The sequence below is a fragment of the Xenopus laevis genome, chromosome 7L, assembly GCF_017654675.1.
Source record: "Xenopus laevis strain J_2021 chromosome 7L, Xenopus_laevis_v10.1, whole genome shotgun sequence".
Taxonomy (NCBI): domain Eukaryota; kingdom Metazoa; phylum Chordata; class Amphibia; order Anura; family Pipidae; genus Xenopus; species Xenopus laevis.
The window spans coordinates 85,775,958-85,795,073 of NC_054383.1; the positions used below are offsets into that span (position 1 = coordinate 85,775,958).

The 19,116-nt window shown below is 38.0% G+C and overlaps 1 protein-coding gene across 4 annotated transcripts in view; it reads left to right on the forward strand.

Moving 5' to 3' along the window:
• Nucleotides 1–14,896, forward strand: part of LOC108696483 (cilia- and flagella-associated protein HOATZ-like) — a 43,234-nt gene extending 28,338 nt beyond the window's left edge. For 3 of the 4 annotated variants that reach the window (XM_041569287.1, XM_018225909.2, XM_018225907.2), the window contains exons 4-6: nucleotides 8,185–8,244; nucleotides 10,170–10,222; nucleotides 13,864–14,896. In XM_041569287.1, coding sequence (XP_041425221.1) covers nucleotides 8,185–8,244; nucleotides 10,170–10,222; nucleotides 13,864–13,930 — 180 coding nt within the window. In that variant the 3' untranslated portion in view covers nucleotides 13,931–14,896. The remainder of the gene's footprint in view (nucleotides 1–8,184; nucleotides 8,245–10,169; nucleotides 10,223–13,863) is intronic. The other variant, XM_041569286.1, reaches the window with a different exon arrangement.
• Nucleotides 14,897–19,116: the final 4,220 nt, after the last annotated feature.

Genomic DNA, 19,116 nt, shown 5'->3' on the forward strand with positions numbered 1-19,116 from the left:
ACAGACAGTGCTGTAGATTTGAATTCTGAGATTGATAGTTGCCAGAACAACTCCAGGCTCCATTTAGGACTGAAGCTACTCAAATCTGTTAAAGCAGTAAATGATAATTGATTTGGGTAACTCTAAGCACATTGCACTAAGTTTTAACACTTTATTGAATGAGGACCTTTGCATTAAATAACTTGAGATTGCAACCATGACCCCCCCCCCACCAACAGTAATGGGAGTGGTAAAAATGTAATTATGGGTGCCCATAAGTTTTAATAGTTATGGGGGAGGCACCTTAAAGGTCAATGAAAGGCAAAGTTACAGGGGATAGCAATTTTTAGGCACCACTTACCAACTTCTGCATAGGAAGTACTAAATGGATTTGTAGCCATTCCCATGATGCATTAAGCAATAAACTAATATTCTAACCCAGCCTTTCTCCTAAAGGAAGAACAAGACAGCTGGCAGGCATACTTGTGATGTACAACATGTCTATACTACAGTTTTATAAATACAACAATCAAACCTTTTTTTTAAACTAGCTTTACAAAGACAGATCCATCTGAAGAGGACTTTGTCCTAGGACTAAACTCCATGGAAGGTTTTGTAGGTTGGTGTTGGATCGACAAAATGCATCCGGATGTAGTCGCATGGGTCAAGATATAATGGGACTGATTCAAAAATCTGGTAAACTACATATTCCATCCGACACGACTGTTGGATGGGAACTCTGCAGGCTTCGTCTTTGGGTACAACTACACGGACGATTTCCCTGCAATTGTGCCATATCCGACGCTATGTGCCAAAACACAGGCATCAAGTCGGATGCGACGGAAAACAAGGTAAGAAATACAAATGTCGGATGCTGTTGAAGAGTTCATCCGACACGACTGTCGAATGCAGCGCCTGCATCCGACAGTTGTGTCGCATTGGACGAACGCTGCGACACCATCCGACGTTGCTGTTGCTTACTTTGTTTTCCGTCGTATCTGACTTGATGCCTGCGTTTTTGCACAGCACGTCAGATCTGGCACAGTCGCGGGGAAATTGTCCATGTAGTTGTACCCTTCATCCAACAACATAAAATCTAATGGTGTCTGACCCGCTTTTTTTCCCATTGAAATACATTGTCAGATATACAGTAGATGCATGAACAAACTACTCCATCCAACTTTATCTGATCCAATTTTACATTCTAGCTATAGGGGGAAGGATCCTACAAATGTCATGTTGTTGTGTGGTATTGCGTGCAGTGGCATGGCAAGACCAGATAAAATCTGAGCCACAAAATCTGATCAAATTCTCCCAGGTAGTTTTACCCTAAGTGGAAAGTGTGCACTGTGACTTCTGTCCAATTAACCAAAACTTATATTGATGCACTAAGCAGTTACCTCAGCGTCCCATGATTGCCTTGGATTTCAAAGGGTTAAAATGCTGCATTGTGGTCATAAATATGAGATTTATCTGTGGGGCTCTGATGCAAAATTACCAACATCATTAAAAAAAATTAACACCCAGAGCCATCACAGAGACATCACAGAGACATCACAGCCATGTGTTGCCTTAGAATTTCACATACCACATTCTGATAAAAACATATTCAATTTTCTGTCATTTAATTTATATTCTCTGCGTTCAGTTAGCTTCCGCAATGAATTTCAAAAGGAGCATGCGCTGTGGAGCTGGCACATTTTCTGTCATTCCAGTAAAAAAATTTTTGCTCTTTAAAGAAAAAAAAAGTGTATTGGAAACCCGGGAAAATAGCCAACCACAACGATCTTTATAGCAGGCTCTCCATAATGCTGAGCTTTGCATTTGAGCCTATTTTGCAAGTCAGCAAAGGGATACCTTCCAATTAATTGCAGAGTAGTTGTTCGTATCCATTAGGAGGCATTAAACCTTCCCTTTCCAAATCGGATCAGCTAAGAAGCAATCTTTCTGTATTTTGTATCTTTAATTCATTTCAGAACATTTGATGGGAGAAGAGGAAGAAATTCTGAACTTACCACATTTTTGAGTTGTTGCTAAATCCGAAAAAAAAATTGCAGTTTAGAGCTATGTGAATGCGCAAAATGTGTTGATGCTGAGCTGTAAAACGCATACAGTTAATTTGGTAATAACATTAATTTTGTTGTTGAAGAATCCATTTATCATAAAAGGTTTGTATGCCGGGCTTATTTATTTATTACATATAATATAGACATATTGTTCTGTTCACAAGCACACCAGACATTCTTGTAGAATACACATTTATAAATGTTTTCCTCATGCTGTGATACACATGGTCCTATGTTTGCCTATGCTTTATTCATTTCCTTTTTAAATATTATTGCTGATTCAAAAATCCACTAAACTGAAACCATATGTGACTATAGTATTCTGCTGCTCTTTACTTTTTTTAGCAAACTGTAAGCCATGGGAGATATTGTATGTCCAGATACGCTACTGTGTACAGCAGTGTTCAGAATTGATTTTATGATTTTCAAATTGATTTGCAGTATATTAAGTTATAGTGAATAGAACTTCAGGCTTCTGCACTTATCGGTTAGTGAAGCAAGATCAGCACATTTTGAGACTGCTATTGGAAACTCATTTTAGGTTATGTAATAAAAAGTGCAAAGTTTGATACAGGTCTAATCACCTAAGGCTACAGTCAGACAAAGCTGTCTCATGGGCTGCAAATAATCACATGCCAAGAAACAGTCTGACCACTCACCTCTGTTCCATGTTGTTTCTGCACCTGCGGGCTCAGAAAACAATAGTGGAAACACTAGAGAATCCATTCTCACCCAAAATCGGCTCCATGTAATGCTGCACTTGCAGGTGCAGAAACAACACAGCAGAGGTGAATGGTCAGCCTCATTTGACTGTAGCCTTAAGCAACCATAAGCATGAAATGCAAACTGGCCAACTGTTGAAAAACAAACATTCTTATTGGCCTATGAAAATAGTTGGAAATAGGAAGTCCCCTCAACCCTCTGGGTTGGTCTGCTGCTTTTTCTGGAGATTAAAGGTGGACATACACATAGAAATCCTCTCGTTTGGCGTTTTCACCAAACAAGCAGATCTCTCCCCGATATGCTAACCTTCAAGCTGGGCAATATTGGACTGATTCGATCATGGGCCCTAGGGCCCAACGATCAGATCATAATGAAGCAATACAGGCGGTCGCGGAACAGATGTGGTCTGCAAACTGACGGGATTTTTACCCCTGCCCAAACGACATCTGGCCAGATATAGATCGGGGAAGCCCGTCGGGCCCCACACAGGGGCCAAAAAGCTGCCGATTTGGTCTGTCGGCATCATTTATCGGCCTGTTTACGGCCAGTTTAAGAGATTACCGACCAAGGGGCTTAACAATTATACAGCACTGAACTGATTCTCAACTGTCTTCATCTGTAATAATCATTAAAGCTAAGTAATTATTTGTAAGTTGATAATCACATGTGTGATTGTGTTTGTTGGCTTTTGTCTATGTTCTTGCTCACTAGCAGAAGTTTTAATCATTGATTAAATCCAGATTTTCCCATAGAGCCAAAAGGAAAACATATTTTGCCATGTGTTTTCTCATTGATTTGAATCTGGCCCAATATTTGTTAGTTAATTCCAAAGAGCTGCTCGCTTAAGGAATAAATGGCTAGTTACTATCCTAAAGTTGGCTGTGAATAGAGAGTAAACTTTTCCTGACACTGAGGGAGACCCAAGTTGGTCATACACAGGCTGATAAAAGCTATCAACTCAGCCTCTCCAGACCGAGTCAAGAGCTTATTGGTCCATGTATGAGGCCTTCCCAGCAGTCTACCCACCTGACCAAAAATAATCTAGATATCCATCTGTCAGGTTTAAAAAATGAGTTGGACAAGTAATGCTTTGATGTGTTGATGTTGTCCTCTCTCCCAACAGATTTTGGTAGGCCTGCTTTATGATTTGATTATTTCACCCAATTGGCCCTCTGTGTTGGTGTCTATAACAGACAACTCTGCACTTATTTGGTGAACTTACCAACAAGCGGATCTTTAGGTGTATAGCCAGCCTTATAGCTGGACAAAAATAACTGGCACAACAATCTGTGTTGAACTTATTGTGACATATATCTATTGCGTAGTGATGTGTGAATCTACCCTGTTTTGTTTTGCTGAAAAATGTGGGGAACAGCAAAAAATTTGGGTGACTTTTTTTTGTAGCAAATTAGAGTCTAATTGCATTAGAATCAATGGGTGTTTTTTTTTCTCAAGTTTTTTCCTCACTCCAAATGCATTGTCAATGGGTTTTTTTCTAAGGATTTTTCACCTATGGTAAAATGCAGAATTTCTCCCTGAATCCATGTGTGGTGAAAACATTTGCTCATCATTACTGTTGAGCCCTCCCCTTGCAACCTCTTTGGTTTGCCTTCAGAGGCCTTCTTTTCACCTGCCTTTAGGCTTTGATGTAAAGACTACAGAACAATTGTCAGAATACCAAAGGGCCTTTTACTACTTATCTTCTGCTGGGGAGATAACTTGGGCGTCCGACTTCATCAATAAAATATTTGATTATGCTGTGACGTGATAAGAGAACAATTTCCTGCCAAGCTGTTTAATGGAATATTTACTAGGCCCGTAACTGAAAATAGCACTTCACAGGATGCCAGTTCTTCCTGTTACAGACATTACAAAGCACCAATCACAAGGCAATGGGGTCTTCAGAGTATATTATCTGCAGCAGGATTGACCAGCTATATGTAGCCACTGTATGAAGGATGTAGCTGTTTCCATGTTGCTCTTTAATGCTGCGCCTATCCCTGTATGGGTTCTATGTTGGATCACTTTTTTCATAGTAGCAATTTAATCTCTAATCATCCAGAATGGCAGTCTGAAATTTCTTACCATTATTTGCCAAAAAAACCCTTTATCAATCACACTATGGGCTGAAATTACTGTGCTCAATCTTCCCAGCTGTGTTTATACCAGTGCAGATGAATTAAAGTTGTTGTTTTTTTTGTTTCCTTTTAGCTTACTACTACTTCTTTTGGGTGATTGCATTAAATTGTCGGAAGAGGGCTTGGAATGCTTGAAAACTATGGAAGTGGCCATGCTTGCTGCCGAGTGTGTGTCACGGGCTGTATATAAAGTGAAACCTCAATTTTACAACCTGATTTTAAGTTTTCCTGCAGTTTACATACATTTTTATAGTCACATCAATGTAGGGTTGCCACCTGTCCGGATTTCACCCGGACAGCCCGGTTTTTGGAAGAACTACCTAGGTGAAAAGTACCTGTCCAGATTTCCAAATAAGGTGGAATGACATCAGCCCCGCCCCTGACGTCAACCACCCCGCCCCCAGCATCACAGGCCCGCTAATCTACATCACCAGACCGCCCCCTGCCCCCTTTCAGGAAAAAAAAGGTGACAACCCTACATTAATATTATATTTATATAATTTTTATTTATAATGCATACAGTTTGCTGTAACAATTAGAGTATTAGAATATTTTACATTTCACACAATTATATCTGTTATTATTATTATAATTGTTATTGTTAGTATTATCAGTATTACTGTTATTATTATTAGGTTTATTTCATTATCTCCACAGTTTGAATCCCCTAAACATAGCTTTATGTTAATACTCTAATTGTTACAGCAGACTGTAAGTTCATAACTTAACCCACTAGGTCATGTGCAAAAAATGCATCAGAATTAACCACTAAGTTGAGTGCCTCCTTTTAATTGATTCAGCCCTTTACTCAGGTTAATTAACTCAGCTCTTTAGCAGCCAGCAATGAGATGATTGCCCTGGTGGCAATGTTATGCTTACACATGTACTTTTCATTTCAAGATTGTTGAAAGAAAATATTGCTTCTGCATCTTCTGTAAGAATATTCTGTAAGAAAAGAAAATCAATCAGCATTTAGAAGTTTCAGCATAGTGTAATTGACTGTATGTAAAGTTATAGCTAAGCATGCACCTTTTATGACTACAGGTATGTATGCTTAAAGGGGAGATCAATGGGCTGCAGATCTGCAATATTAAGGAAGGTAATCAAATCATTGCCCAGAGCTATAATGCTTATTCATTCAAAGTTATATCATGAAGGCATAAATATTTATAAATTTTTTCTTAACATGACTATGCTGATATGCCATATTGGTTTTCTTAGCAGACATACTTTAGTAGACAGTGGCCAAATTCCAGGGCAGCTCCAATCTATACATTATACTCTGTATAATCTATCTACCTATCTATCTACCTATCATCTATCTAGTTCTCTCTCTCTTTCTCTATCATCTATCTCGCCCTCTCTTTCTCTATCTATCATCTATCTATCTGTCCATCTGTATATCTATCTATCTATCTATCTCTATTTTTACGTTAGAACAGAGAGTTTATAAACATCTATCTATCCATCTATCTATCTATTTATCTATCTGGCAGTTTAAAGAGCATGGTGCAATCAGTATGGCAACATCAATACATGCAGGGCCGGATTTACATAGTGGGCGCCCCTAGGCCCACTGCCGTTCGTCGCCCCTGTCCCCTCCCATTTATTCATGCAAATTTTCATCATCTGGACCAAACCAATGGGGATTGGTGCATGGGAATTTAAAAAATGATTGTATCTCCAGCACATCCCCAATGTTTTTGAACCAATATGGGTGTGGTTGGGCAGCATGCCGCCCCCCTAAAATCCTGCCGCCCTAGGCCCGGGCCTAGGTGGCCTTTCCACAAATCCGGGCATGAATACATGTGCATAAATACCCACACAGTGAAGGAATGTTACATGCCCACGGCCACAGTGATTTATAAGCTTCCTGTACTTCACTTTCCAGTAAACAAAAATAGAAGAAAACTAAGAACGAGTGAACTTTTTCACCCAGTACAGTTTTTCAGAGAAAGTTGGCATTTCGCCACACATTTTGTTTTGCTGAAAAATTTTCTTTAAAAAACTGATGCCATTGTGCTCCTTGCCTTCCACATTAGCCAACTGGATGAGAGCTCTACCCAGCCCACCCCTGTTTATTTGAGATGCTTTCGAGTGCTAGTATGGAAAAAATGAGTAACATTGGAGAAACCCTTGTAGCATAGTGTGATGGAGCTTCTCTAACTAGGTAGGGCAATGCATATGCAATTGAAGAGGCAAAAATGGAAATGTAATTCCACCTTCCTAATGAATTTGGCAAAAAAAACTTTGTATAATTAGGACCTATTTACCCTTTAACAATATATGTGCTTAGAATATAATATGTGGATGTGGTCAGAGCCAGACCAAGCCGCCGCGTGCCATAGGCAACCCAGCTGGACATCTCACCCCTCTTCTCCCTCTTGTGCATGAAGGAATGAGCATTTGTTGTTACGACAAATCAGGTTGAGTGCACACAGGTTATAACATGCGGAAACACACAAGTGATGAGCGTCAGTGGAGGGAACAAGGACCGGGGTAGCTGAAAGAAGAGATACGTGCCTAGCAACCCTTTATTGTTACCCCTAGTTCCAGCCCTGCATGTGGTATTTCCCATTTAAGGCCTATGGCACATGGGGACATTTATTACCTGCTGGAAATCTGTGACATCCAGAGGTGACACATCTCATGAAAATACCTTTGCCTCGATATCAGTTGCAAACTCCTGCACAAAATACTATGAATCACTTCATCACTGAAAAATAGGAGAGATTAGACAATTCATGTGTTTTAGCTCCCTAAAGAGAACCTTTTTTCAAAGCAGTTATATCAGCCTGGTGTAGGTCTATACATTTTCTCTGTATTAGCCCACTGTCAAACATTTCTCCAGGCTTTAACAGTAATTGTTACATTATATGTGGGCCCTATACAAAGTCATTTAGTCTATCAAATTCTGCCAAGACCATGCCAGCATTGATCTGCCAGAATGACAATGTAGGCTGACCTGTGACCCAGTTCATTGTTGGTTAACTAGTCCTATAAACATGGTAGGGCAGCAATGAAAAGAAATTAAACTATGAGAAGCATGCTTATAGTCTGAGCAGCATGTTATTACAATTGAAACATCACAGAAAATAATTCACATATTTTCCAAGCTGGGTAGACAAATGGGGGAAAGAAAGGAGAGAGGAATAGAAAAATGAATCACACATCTAATATTCTAATTATAGCCTGAAACAATCCAACACTATTGTTTTTCTATTACAGTGATAGGTTCACTATTAATTGGTAATGATTTTTACTTTCATGCATTATAGGCTAATAAGAGAGAGGAAATTATAGAACTTCTGAAGAAACAAAGAGAAGAACGAATTAAGGTAATAATTTCCGGAAGAAACCAAGTCATTGTGCCTACAGGATTGTCTTAGGGGTGTTTTGTTCTAAACTTATAACCCTTTAAAGCCAAAAAATTGCATTTAACAATTTATCTTTATGCTAACGAACTGCATTATTGTAGTCTATAAATGGTGCTTCATTGTAATTCAGCAGAAAACAAAATGGCACAGTTCGCACATATGACAAATGACAAACGTATTTAGGTAGCCATATCTATCCGAAATGCTTATGTGTGTTTTATTTAAACCATTATTGACATCTGTTTCCAACCCCTAATAACAGCTCTTTTGGATGCATTAAAATGTAGCAGCATCACGTTAATACTGAACACACTGTATATAAATATCCCTGTGTTACTACAGATAAAAAACTGATTTATCAGGCTACTGCATAAACATTCTTTGCCTGGCATCTTTAGACTTATGGATCCCTGATTAAATTGAGTATTAATAATTAATTAAGGGCCATCCCAGTGCACAACTCCTGATGCTGTCATTACTGCTCTGAGATTAGTATTAGTCATTCTGCGATGCATATAACCAAATGCAAGAATTTTTTTTTTAAGATTTGGACACACCAGAGAGTGCCAGAAAGATGAATAGAAGTGTAAAAAAGAAAAAAAAATTCTAGCCAGGCCCCCTCAGCAGTGGCATCTAACTGAACTTCAAGCTGAGCAAATAACAACTTTATTAAAAAAAAAGTTAGAATGAATCATGAGTAATATAGTAATATATCTAATTCTTAAAGGGTTTGTAAACCTTGATATAAAATTTAAATAATGTTTTTTAAAAAATTGCTTAGAATTACATTTTCTGTGGGGGCCCCACATAGACCTTTCAGAAGAATCTGATGCAAGTGGATTTTCCATATTTTTTAATGAAGATCTGACCAAGCATTGTCTTCTTCTGCCTTATATGTTAGGGATCATTATAATTTCAGTGGTTTTAGAGGTTTTTGGAACCACAATAAAAACAAATTTTCTGTAAAAACACAAATGCCATGTAGTTTGTTAAAAAAAATACAAACATCAAAAGCTCAACCAAAAAAAACAATAATAAGACAAGAAAACCTCGAATTCCTTGAATTTTTCCTGCAGTTACTAGTGAAAAATCTTACAGTTGGATGACAGCTCCCACTGACTTCTATATGACCTCGCCAGCTTTTAGATGCAAACTTTTGTGCTAGAGTTTTTCTTCATGAATCACAACATTTTTAGATTAATCAGAACACCCCACGATTTTTAGCACTAAAAAATATGATTCGGTAAAAGAAAAAAAAAAAATACAAGTGTTAGTTAATGGGCCCCATAATGTTGGACTAACTAATATAACAGATTTGTATGTTTTATTAACAGATTTTTAAGTCATTAAAGGGGACCCGTCACCCAAAAAAATATTCAAAATCCTATTTTATCACATTAGCAAAATGAACGTTAATTACACTATATAAACTATTTGAATCTTGTTTCCTTCAGTCTGGGAACTCATAATTATAGCAAGCAGGAAGCAGCCATTTTGTGGACACTGTTATTAAGACAAGCCTTGTATCATCTCAGAATCTTGTTTATGCACCAGAATGGGGGACCTGATCTATCCCCATGCACTGGCTACACAATTAAATGGTAAAGAGAATGGGGGAATGTGGGGAGAGCAGTGACATCTAGGAAGTGCTGAATGGAAAGTGAAAGTAATTGTCTGCCCCGCCTCTATGCCTCAGGCATAGAGGAGGGGCAGACAATATTCGATTGACAGCTGAGATTTTTAAATGAGTTTACAACAGCTATTAATGCTTTGATAAAAAATAGAAATTGTATTTCATGTTGAATTTGAAAAGGACTTTTATTAAACAGATTTTTGTGTCTGAGTGACAGGTCCACTTGAACAAATCTTACATTTCTTTCATTCAGAAGGAAGAAATTTCACAGGCATATAAACCACAAATTACTGAGAAAAGGTCAAGGTAAGTTTCAGAAAATTAATCAATATTATTATAGAATAAAATACAGATACAACCTAATGGATCGTACTGTTGAATGGATTTTTGTGTGCCTACAGTAGTGAATGAGTTTGTAAACTCACTGTATAAAACTCCAGGACCACCAGGAAATAAAAATGACTTATATGTATCCATGCTCTGCTGGTACACTACCTATCCTAACAGCAAATGCAGTGTGCTGACCTTAGGGTGTAGGGTAGCAGTGTGTGCATCAATATTATCTGCACCCCAGGTCAGCACCCTACACTTGCACTACACCCTGATTTGTATATGGAACACAAAAGGTAATTTGGGTTTCAAATAGGGGCTCTAATTTAAGAGACAATTTGCAATTGGGTTTCATTTCTTATTATTTGTGGTTTTTAAGTTATTTAGCTTTTATTCAGCAGCTCTCCAGTTTACAATGTCAGGAATATGGTTGCTAAGGTCCAAATAACCCTAGCAACCATACACTGATATAAATAAGAGGCTGGAATATGAATAGGAGAAGGCCTGAACAAAAATATGAGTAATAAAAAGTAGCAACAACATTAAATATGTAGCCTTACAGAGCATTTGTTTTTAGAAGGGGTCAGTGAACCCCATTTGAAAGCTGGAAAGAGTCAGAAGAAAAAGGCAAATCATTGAAAAACTATACAAAAATAATGAAGACTAATTGAAAAGTTGCTTTTAATTGTATACTAAAAGTAAACCCACCCCTTTGGGTAGGACTACACGAACGATTCCGGCACGATCCGACGCACTGCTACAAAACCCATGTGACAAAAATAAGGTAAGTGATAGAATAGTCGCATGGCATCGCAGCGTTGATCCGACGTGACACGACTGTCAGATGCAGACGAAGCGCGCTACCCCTTTTTTTGCAGTGCGTCGGATCGCGCCGGAATCGTTCGTGTAGTCCTACCCTTAAAGATACAGTGGAGCTCATTTATAAAGATAGGACAAATTGCACCTGGACAGTAACCCATAGCAACCAATCAGTGATAATTTTTTCATAGCCATCTGCACATTGAACACTGAAAGCAATCATCTGATTGTTACTGCCCAGGTGCAAATGTGCCCAGTGTTTACAAGGGCTCTTACTGACGAGCGGTTGAAGCTGCGCTCCCCTGCGTTCCGTTTTTCTGCGTTCAGCCGCAGGGGAGCGCAGGAATAGACACATTTAGCTTTTTTCAATGGGGCTGTACTCACACAGGCATGTGTAGGCGCCGAACCCAGGTTGAGACGCAAAATGCTGCATTTTTCCTGCGTTCAGCGCCTACACGTGCCTGTGTGAGTACAGCCCCATTGAAAAAAGCTAAATTCGTCTATTTCTGTGCTCCCCTGCGGCTGAACTCAGAAAAACTGAACGCAGGGGCGCGCAGCTTCAACCGCTTGTCAGTAAGAGCCCTAAATAACCCCAATTAAGTACATATCAGTAATTGGATATTCATTACATCACATTGCTTTATGGTCAGAAAATCTTGAATAACCAGAAAACAAAGAGATTTTATAAATGGCGAGAAAAAAAAGTCTAAAAATGTTTATTTAGTTAGCATTTTGTTTCCTCTGAGAAACCTTCCTCAATATCCTATGGGACAAAACTTTGCCCAGATACATCTTTTTAAACGTTTTATCCACTTATTAAGTCCCATTTATTTAGTTTCTTTTTCATATCACTTATTAGTGTATAGATAATCAGTGCAGTGCATATAATTAGTAGACAATTTGAAAAATCATTTGTGCAGCTCATTACCCTTAAAAGGCAAATGGGAGCTATTAATGTGCTATGTGAAAGCTGTGGTGAACAAGCCTGTTTGGCTGTCTGAGCTTTGTGAGAAGCTATTGATTCCTTTGCTATTTAATCACCCAGGTTCAACAAGAATTCTGCTCTTGCACTTGTCATGTCAAATATATACATCAAAACAAGTACAAGGCTCATAAACACGGTCGATTATAAAGAAAATATGTCGGTACTCAGGCAGCAGGTCTTTATCAAACAGCCTTGCAATGTAAAAAAGGAGCAACTCGTTCAGGCTGGGCATGAATTGTGGTACAGGCCACAAAAAATATTTAACATTAACCTTCAATTGTCTTCCTTCAGGAGTTACTGTGCTGTATTACTATAGGGTTAGAAAACTGCCTTTATCTCTACATTCATTGTTCATAGTTATAACACTTTAGGGCTTTTCATATTTAAGTGATTGCCTTTAATGCATTATTGTTTTTGAGGAATTATTGATTAGCCTTTATGCATAATTTCATTTAGAAATACTCCATACATTTCCAAAATTTATATTTTCCCACATTAAGGACGGGCAATATATAAGTCGTGCTAAAGCTTCTTTTTGCACATTATGGAAACTGCAGAAATTACAAACTGTACTATATTACAGGTATCGGATCCCTTATCCAGAAACCCGTTATCCAGAAAGCTCCAAATTATGGGATGGCTGTCTCCCATAGACTCCATTTTATCCAAATAATTAAAAAAAATTACCTTTTCTCTGTAATAATAAAACAGTAGCTTGTACTTGATCCCAACTAAGAAAACTAGCAAAACCAGCCTATTGGGTTTATTTAATGTTTACATGATTTTCTAGTAGAAGAAAAGGTTTAAAGGGATACTGTCATGGGAAAACATGTTTTTTAACATACACATCAGACTTCTGCACTGAAATCCAATTCTCAAAAGTGCAAACAGATTTTTTTATATTCAATTTTGAAATCTGACATGGGGCTAGACCTACTGTCAGTTTCCCAGCTGCCCCAGTCATGTGACTTGTGCCTATACTTTAGGATGGAACTACTTTCTGGCAGGCTATTTCTCCTACTTAAAGGTATCCTGTCATCAGAAAACATGTTTTTTTCAAAACACATCAGTTAATAGTGCTACTCCAGCAGACTTTTGCACTGAAGTCCATTTTTCAAAAGAGCAAACAAATTTTTTTATATTTAATTTTGAAATCTGACATGGGGCTAGACATTTTGTCAATTTCCCAGCTGCCCCTGGTCATGTGACTTGTGCCTGCACTTTAGGAGAGAAATGCTTTTTGGCAGACTGCTGTTTTTCTTTCACAATGTAACTGAATCAGTCTCAGTGGGACATGGGTTTTTACTATTGAGTGTTGTTCTTAGATCTACCAGGGAGCTGTGATCTTGTGTTAGGGAGCTGTTATCTGGTTACCTTCCCATTGTTCATTTGTTTGGCTGCTGGGGGTGAAAGGGAGGGGGATGATATCACTCCAACTTGCAGTACAGCAGTAAAGAGTGACTAAAGTTTATCAGAGCACAAGTCACATGTCTGGGGCAGCTGGGAAACTGACAATATGTCTAGCCCCATGTCTGATTTCAAAATTGAATGTAAAAAAAATCTATTTGCTCTTTTGAAAAATGAATTTCAGTGCAGAATTATGCTGGAGCAGCACTATTAACTGACGTTTTGAAAAAAAAAAAATGTTTCCCGTGACAGTATCCCTTTAAAGATCCAAATTATGGAAATATATGTTATCTGGAAAGCCCCAGGCCCCGAGCATTCTGGATAACAGGTCCCATACCTGTATAAGCATTTCTGGTAACATTTAAGGTTAACGCAGTAAATGGTCTCTGCATATTGTTTCCCATAGGTCAGATTCTTCAGGGTGTGATGCTGAAGTATTAGAAGAAATAAGAGCTGTTCAGCGACTGCAGTGATTAAAAGTGTTGGAAAAGCTTCTTTCTTTTCTCTAGACATGACTGTGTTTTTCAAAAAAATATTATTGTATTTTATAAACAAAATGGACTTATGTGAATGTATAAATCAGTTCCCAAAATATACAAATAATGTTTCATTATGTAGCAATGAACCCTAACATTCCGTTTTAGAATGGTTATGTTTGCCAAGCCTTTGTTTTTATTTTGATTGTATTGTAAAATCACAAATACAGATAAGTTATCCAGAAAGCTCCGAATTACAGAAAGGCCATCTCCCATTGACTCTATTTTATCCAAATAAACAAATTTTTTAAACATGATTTCTTTTTTCTCTATAATAATAAAACAGTAGCTTGTACTTGATCCCAATTAGCAAATAATGAATCCTTATTGAAGGCAAAACCAGCCAATTGAGTTTATGTTAATGTTTACATGATTTTCTCGTAGACTTAAAGGAGAACTAAACCCTCCAACAGCTAAAAGCCCCATTCGCCTCCTCCACTGCCCCCCCGTTTCCTCCTCACATATAGTTCAGCAAGAACAAGAGTCCCATTCAGCCAAACTGACCTTAATGTGCAGAGTAGCACATCGGAGCTCAGAGCTGCCATGTTCTGTTATTTGCGGAGTGGGAGCAACAAAGGGGACCAGTGGAGAAGGCAATGGGGGCTTTTAGCTGTCGGGTGGGGGTTTAGGTCTACTTTAACGTATGAAGATCCAATTTATGGAAAGATTCCTTATCAGGAAAACACCAGGCCCTGAGCATTCTGGATAACAGGTCCAATGCCTGTATATTTGAACATTTAGGTCAATAATATGCAAATTACAATATATAGATTAAATTTGGCCTAATTTTATGTTTAGGATCATATATCCATGTAGCTGCCACGGTAGTCGCCTGTGTCTATGGAGGCTAAAGGCACCGCTCTTTTCATACTGTTGTTTCGCATATTAAAGGTGAACCAAAGACTCAGGCTCACTTTGCTTTAATTTTATTACATAAAGCTGCTGTTTCTCTTTCCACTGTACACCAAACAGCTTAATTTACATTCTGGTTCAGCACTTTGCACAGGCACATTGTTCTACCATGGGGTAAATAGCTCTAGTAACATACACTCACACACCTCCCAATTTTTCAGGGAACAGTTACTGAAATGTCCTGACTTTCTCTTTGATCTCCTGCACTGAACTTAATTTGCTTTTGGCAGAGAGCCCAGAATAGATACTGTACTTAGATACTTTTGTAACAATTTAAGATAAGCAGGTCTCTTGGGGAAACTGTGACTTGCAGTTTAAAGGGCAATTCACAGTCATTAGCAAAACTGTAATAACACATAAAAAAGCACAAAAATGTGTTCAAACCTTCATAACCTGCCAAATTTTGTCAAATGGACATAGTAATTAGGGGGTTTGGCCACAAAAATGGATATGACCAAAACCTTTTCACCATGCTCCATGCAGCAGATCTTTTTGTCCTTCTATTTGCAAAATGTTGGGAGGTATGCACTCAAAGAGCTGGTGCAGAAGGCCACAACAGTGGATGCCAACAGTAGGTGAAGCTGTTTAGCTGACCATTTCTCATTTCTAACCATGGTAAATAAAACAACTCTCTTGCATTATAAAAGTAATTTATGCAAAATAATCTTTGAGGATTTAATTCACCATTAAGATGTATTCTGTCTGTATTACCCATAGGAAGTGCTTCATCTGTATAACAATAGGAGAGCCCTCCAGTATTCTTTTAAGTGACCCAGGTGAAAATAGCACATTTACCCATCACTGAAAATGTTTTGGTGATTTTATGTTTTGTTACCTTAAATGCTTGAGTTTTAAACTTTGAAACAAAAACTTATACAGTGTAATGCATTTTGCTTTGCTCCTCATTTTCAATTGTTAAATTCTGTGTGCCTTAAGGTGGCCATAGACGTAACAATTACGATCTTTCTTGGAAAAGATGTTTCCAAGAAAGATCGTTTGTTTCAATACACACGTGTAAAGCTGAATCGTCAGATATACAGGTAGATATACAGGAAGAAACAATAGAATTCTACCTGTATCTGACGATTCAGCACTAACAATGGCTGATGTTTGGGTCCCTTCAAAGGCACCTGATCAAAATTCTCCGTCCAGCCCGATGATGAGCCGACCGATATCCAAGTCTTCTGCCGATATCGGTCGGGCCTTTTTCCACCATACACGCACCGAATATCGGCCGAAAATTCATTTCGTACGATATTATCTGTGTGTCAATGGCCACCTTTAGCCCCATGTCTTTCTGTAAGCCACAGATCTTCTAAAATATGCTGAAATTCATATTAAACTGATTTTGGATCTTCTGCATTTGTTTGAATTTTACATTTCAAACGCTCTGCAAATGCCATCTGCTCCAAAAGAAAAGTGTTTGGATTTGTGCATCTATTAAAGCACTGTATAGTTTATGAAAGATCATTATAATTATAGTTTTCTTGCAGAAAGCACTTTTCTTGCTAAATAATTGATGAGCTGGCAGGTTAGCAAGTAAATAATGCCTTGAGATGCACCATAAAGTATTTCATTGCAAAACTGGTTAATTCTTTTCGACTGTACATTGCCAAAAGGCCTTTGCGTGAAGATCCCCAGTGTTCATTTAGTATCTAAAATAATAAAATGTGGTCTATGTTTAGGTCATTTGGTATCCGTAATGATGCACCTCAACTGAAAATGTGTCCATTGGGTCATCATACTTACTAAAGAATAATGGCTGGTGTGTCCTATCATTAGTCAGCTAATCTGAAATTGTTTTATTCAGTAGGTAATGCTGATCAGATAACTTGGTCTTGGAATTTTACCCAGTTGATGCAATTTGCTGATAATACATTAGTGGCGCAGAATATTACTTTGGGGGAGATGCAAGATGTAGGCCTGGATGGAAAGACAGAAGGACACAAAGAACATGAAAGATTGGAACAAGCTTGTCTTCCCTGGGTACATGTATAGATCATTTTATACTCTATGTTGAAAGAAATGAGCTATTATTACATCTTTATCCCTAGATGTATACACACACACACACATATATATATATATTTTTTTTTTCAGTCTCAAGCAGCCACTCTCTGATCCAGAATATTTCAGCAAATGCATATATCTATATATATATATATATAGTATATATACTGTGTATATAGTATGTGTATGTATATATATGTTTATGTGGCTTTTCCTCTAAAAGTTGTTTATTTTTTAGTTTCCTATTGTCCATTAAACAAAAAGAACCAACCGAACAGGATTTCCTTTCACGTCAAACCTTCTGAAACAACATATTAACTGGACAGTATTCCGGAAATTTTGTGCATCATTCTTTCTCCAGCTCTTTTCGACAGTAAATCACAGTCAGTGTTCAACGAGCTGGGAGCTCAAGCAGATATACTCACCTATCAATGTTCTCTGCATAAAATGTATACATTACATAATAAGACACACACAGGCAAACTTTTGCATATTTAGCATTTGTTTTTCACTATATATTGCACAGTCTAAGAAAAAATAAATGTCTACAACGGTACTACTGTATGCTATAAGAAAATCTATAAGTGCTTAGTATCAAATTCCATATAAAAATAATATTGTCAGAATTATCATGGCTTTTGGTTTGTTAAAGGGATACTGTCATGGGAAAAAAAAAATTTCAAAATGAATCAGTTAATAGTGCTGCTCCAGCAGAATTCTGCACTGAAATCCATTTCTCAAAAGAGCAAACAGATTTTTTTATATTCAATTTTGAAATCTGACATGGGGCTAGACATTTTGTCAATTTCCCAGCTGTCCCTGGTCATGTGACTTGTGCCTGCACTTTAGGAGAGAAATGCTTTCTGGCAGGCTGCTGTTTTTCCTTCTCAATGTAACTGAATGTGTCTCAGTGGGACATGGGTTTTTACTATTGAGTGTTGTTCTTAGATCTACCAGGCAGCTGTTATCTTGTGTTAGGGAGCTGCTATCTGGTTTCCTTCCCATTGTTCTTTTGTTTGGCTGCTGGGGGGAAAAGGGGGGGGTGATATCACTCCTACTTGCAGTACAGCAGTAAAGAGTGATTGAAGTTTATCAGAGCACAAGACAAATGACTTGGGGCAGCTGGGAAATTGATAATATGTCTAGCCCCATGTCAGATTTCAAAATTGAATATAAATACATTTGTTTGCTCTTTTGAAAAATGGATTTCAGTGCAGAATTGTGCTGGAGCAGCACTATTAACTGATTCATTTTGAAAACATTTTTTTTTCCCATGACAGTATCCCTTTAAGCATGAGAGAAGTACAGACATATTTCTTATAGGGAATCAGACCCCTGCTACTTAAAGAGATACTGACATCACAAAATAACCTTTTTATTCAATCATAACATTGTCTTTGAATGCTATTTATAATTTTGCCATAAAAGTATTTGCCTGATGCTTTAACATTACCTTTCTTACTACCCTGCTCCTCTATGAGGAGGCTGCCATATTTGTGCAGCAGGAATCCATTAGCATTAGAAACTCTAACTGACAGGTTGGCAAAACAGTCAGGTTTAGGAACATCAAGTGATAATTACTTTACTCACAAAAGCAGAACTATCAACGAAAAATCATCAACATGAATAAAAGGTACATTTTGTAGATTAATACTTTAGGCCTTTGTCAAGATAAACGTCAACATTTTATTTCTTGACCATGGGGTAGCTTTTACCCCATATAGCTGTACTTTAGGAGTATGGTGTCTGATTCACTCCTTGGAATAATGAAGAGGAACTCATTTAATTACTCAATGGTTTGCCCCAAAATGTGCCTCAGTCATCAATACTTTCCAGTCTGGAATCCTCTTGGTGTTTTCAGAATATTCAATTTTATCAACTATGTAAAAATGTAAATATGGTTGGGAAAGTATGTTGCTAGTAGTGATGTTTAGGCTGGTCTGAAACCCACAGGTTGAGTAAGTTCGAGCCGACTTTTGCACAATGTTTGTGGGTCGTGGATGGGTGTTGGTTAAGCTCTTCTTTCCACTCTCCCCGTGACCTTACTGTGCCAGCTTCTGCTTCTGGCAGCCACTATTTATAGATGCACACCTGCCCGCCCCCTTTAGTGACATCAGAGATGGGAGAGCCGGGCACAGGGGGTTCAGGTTGGGTGCTGGTGGGTAGCATGTTGACTTTTTGAGGCATGCTTGGAAAAAAAA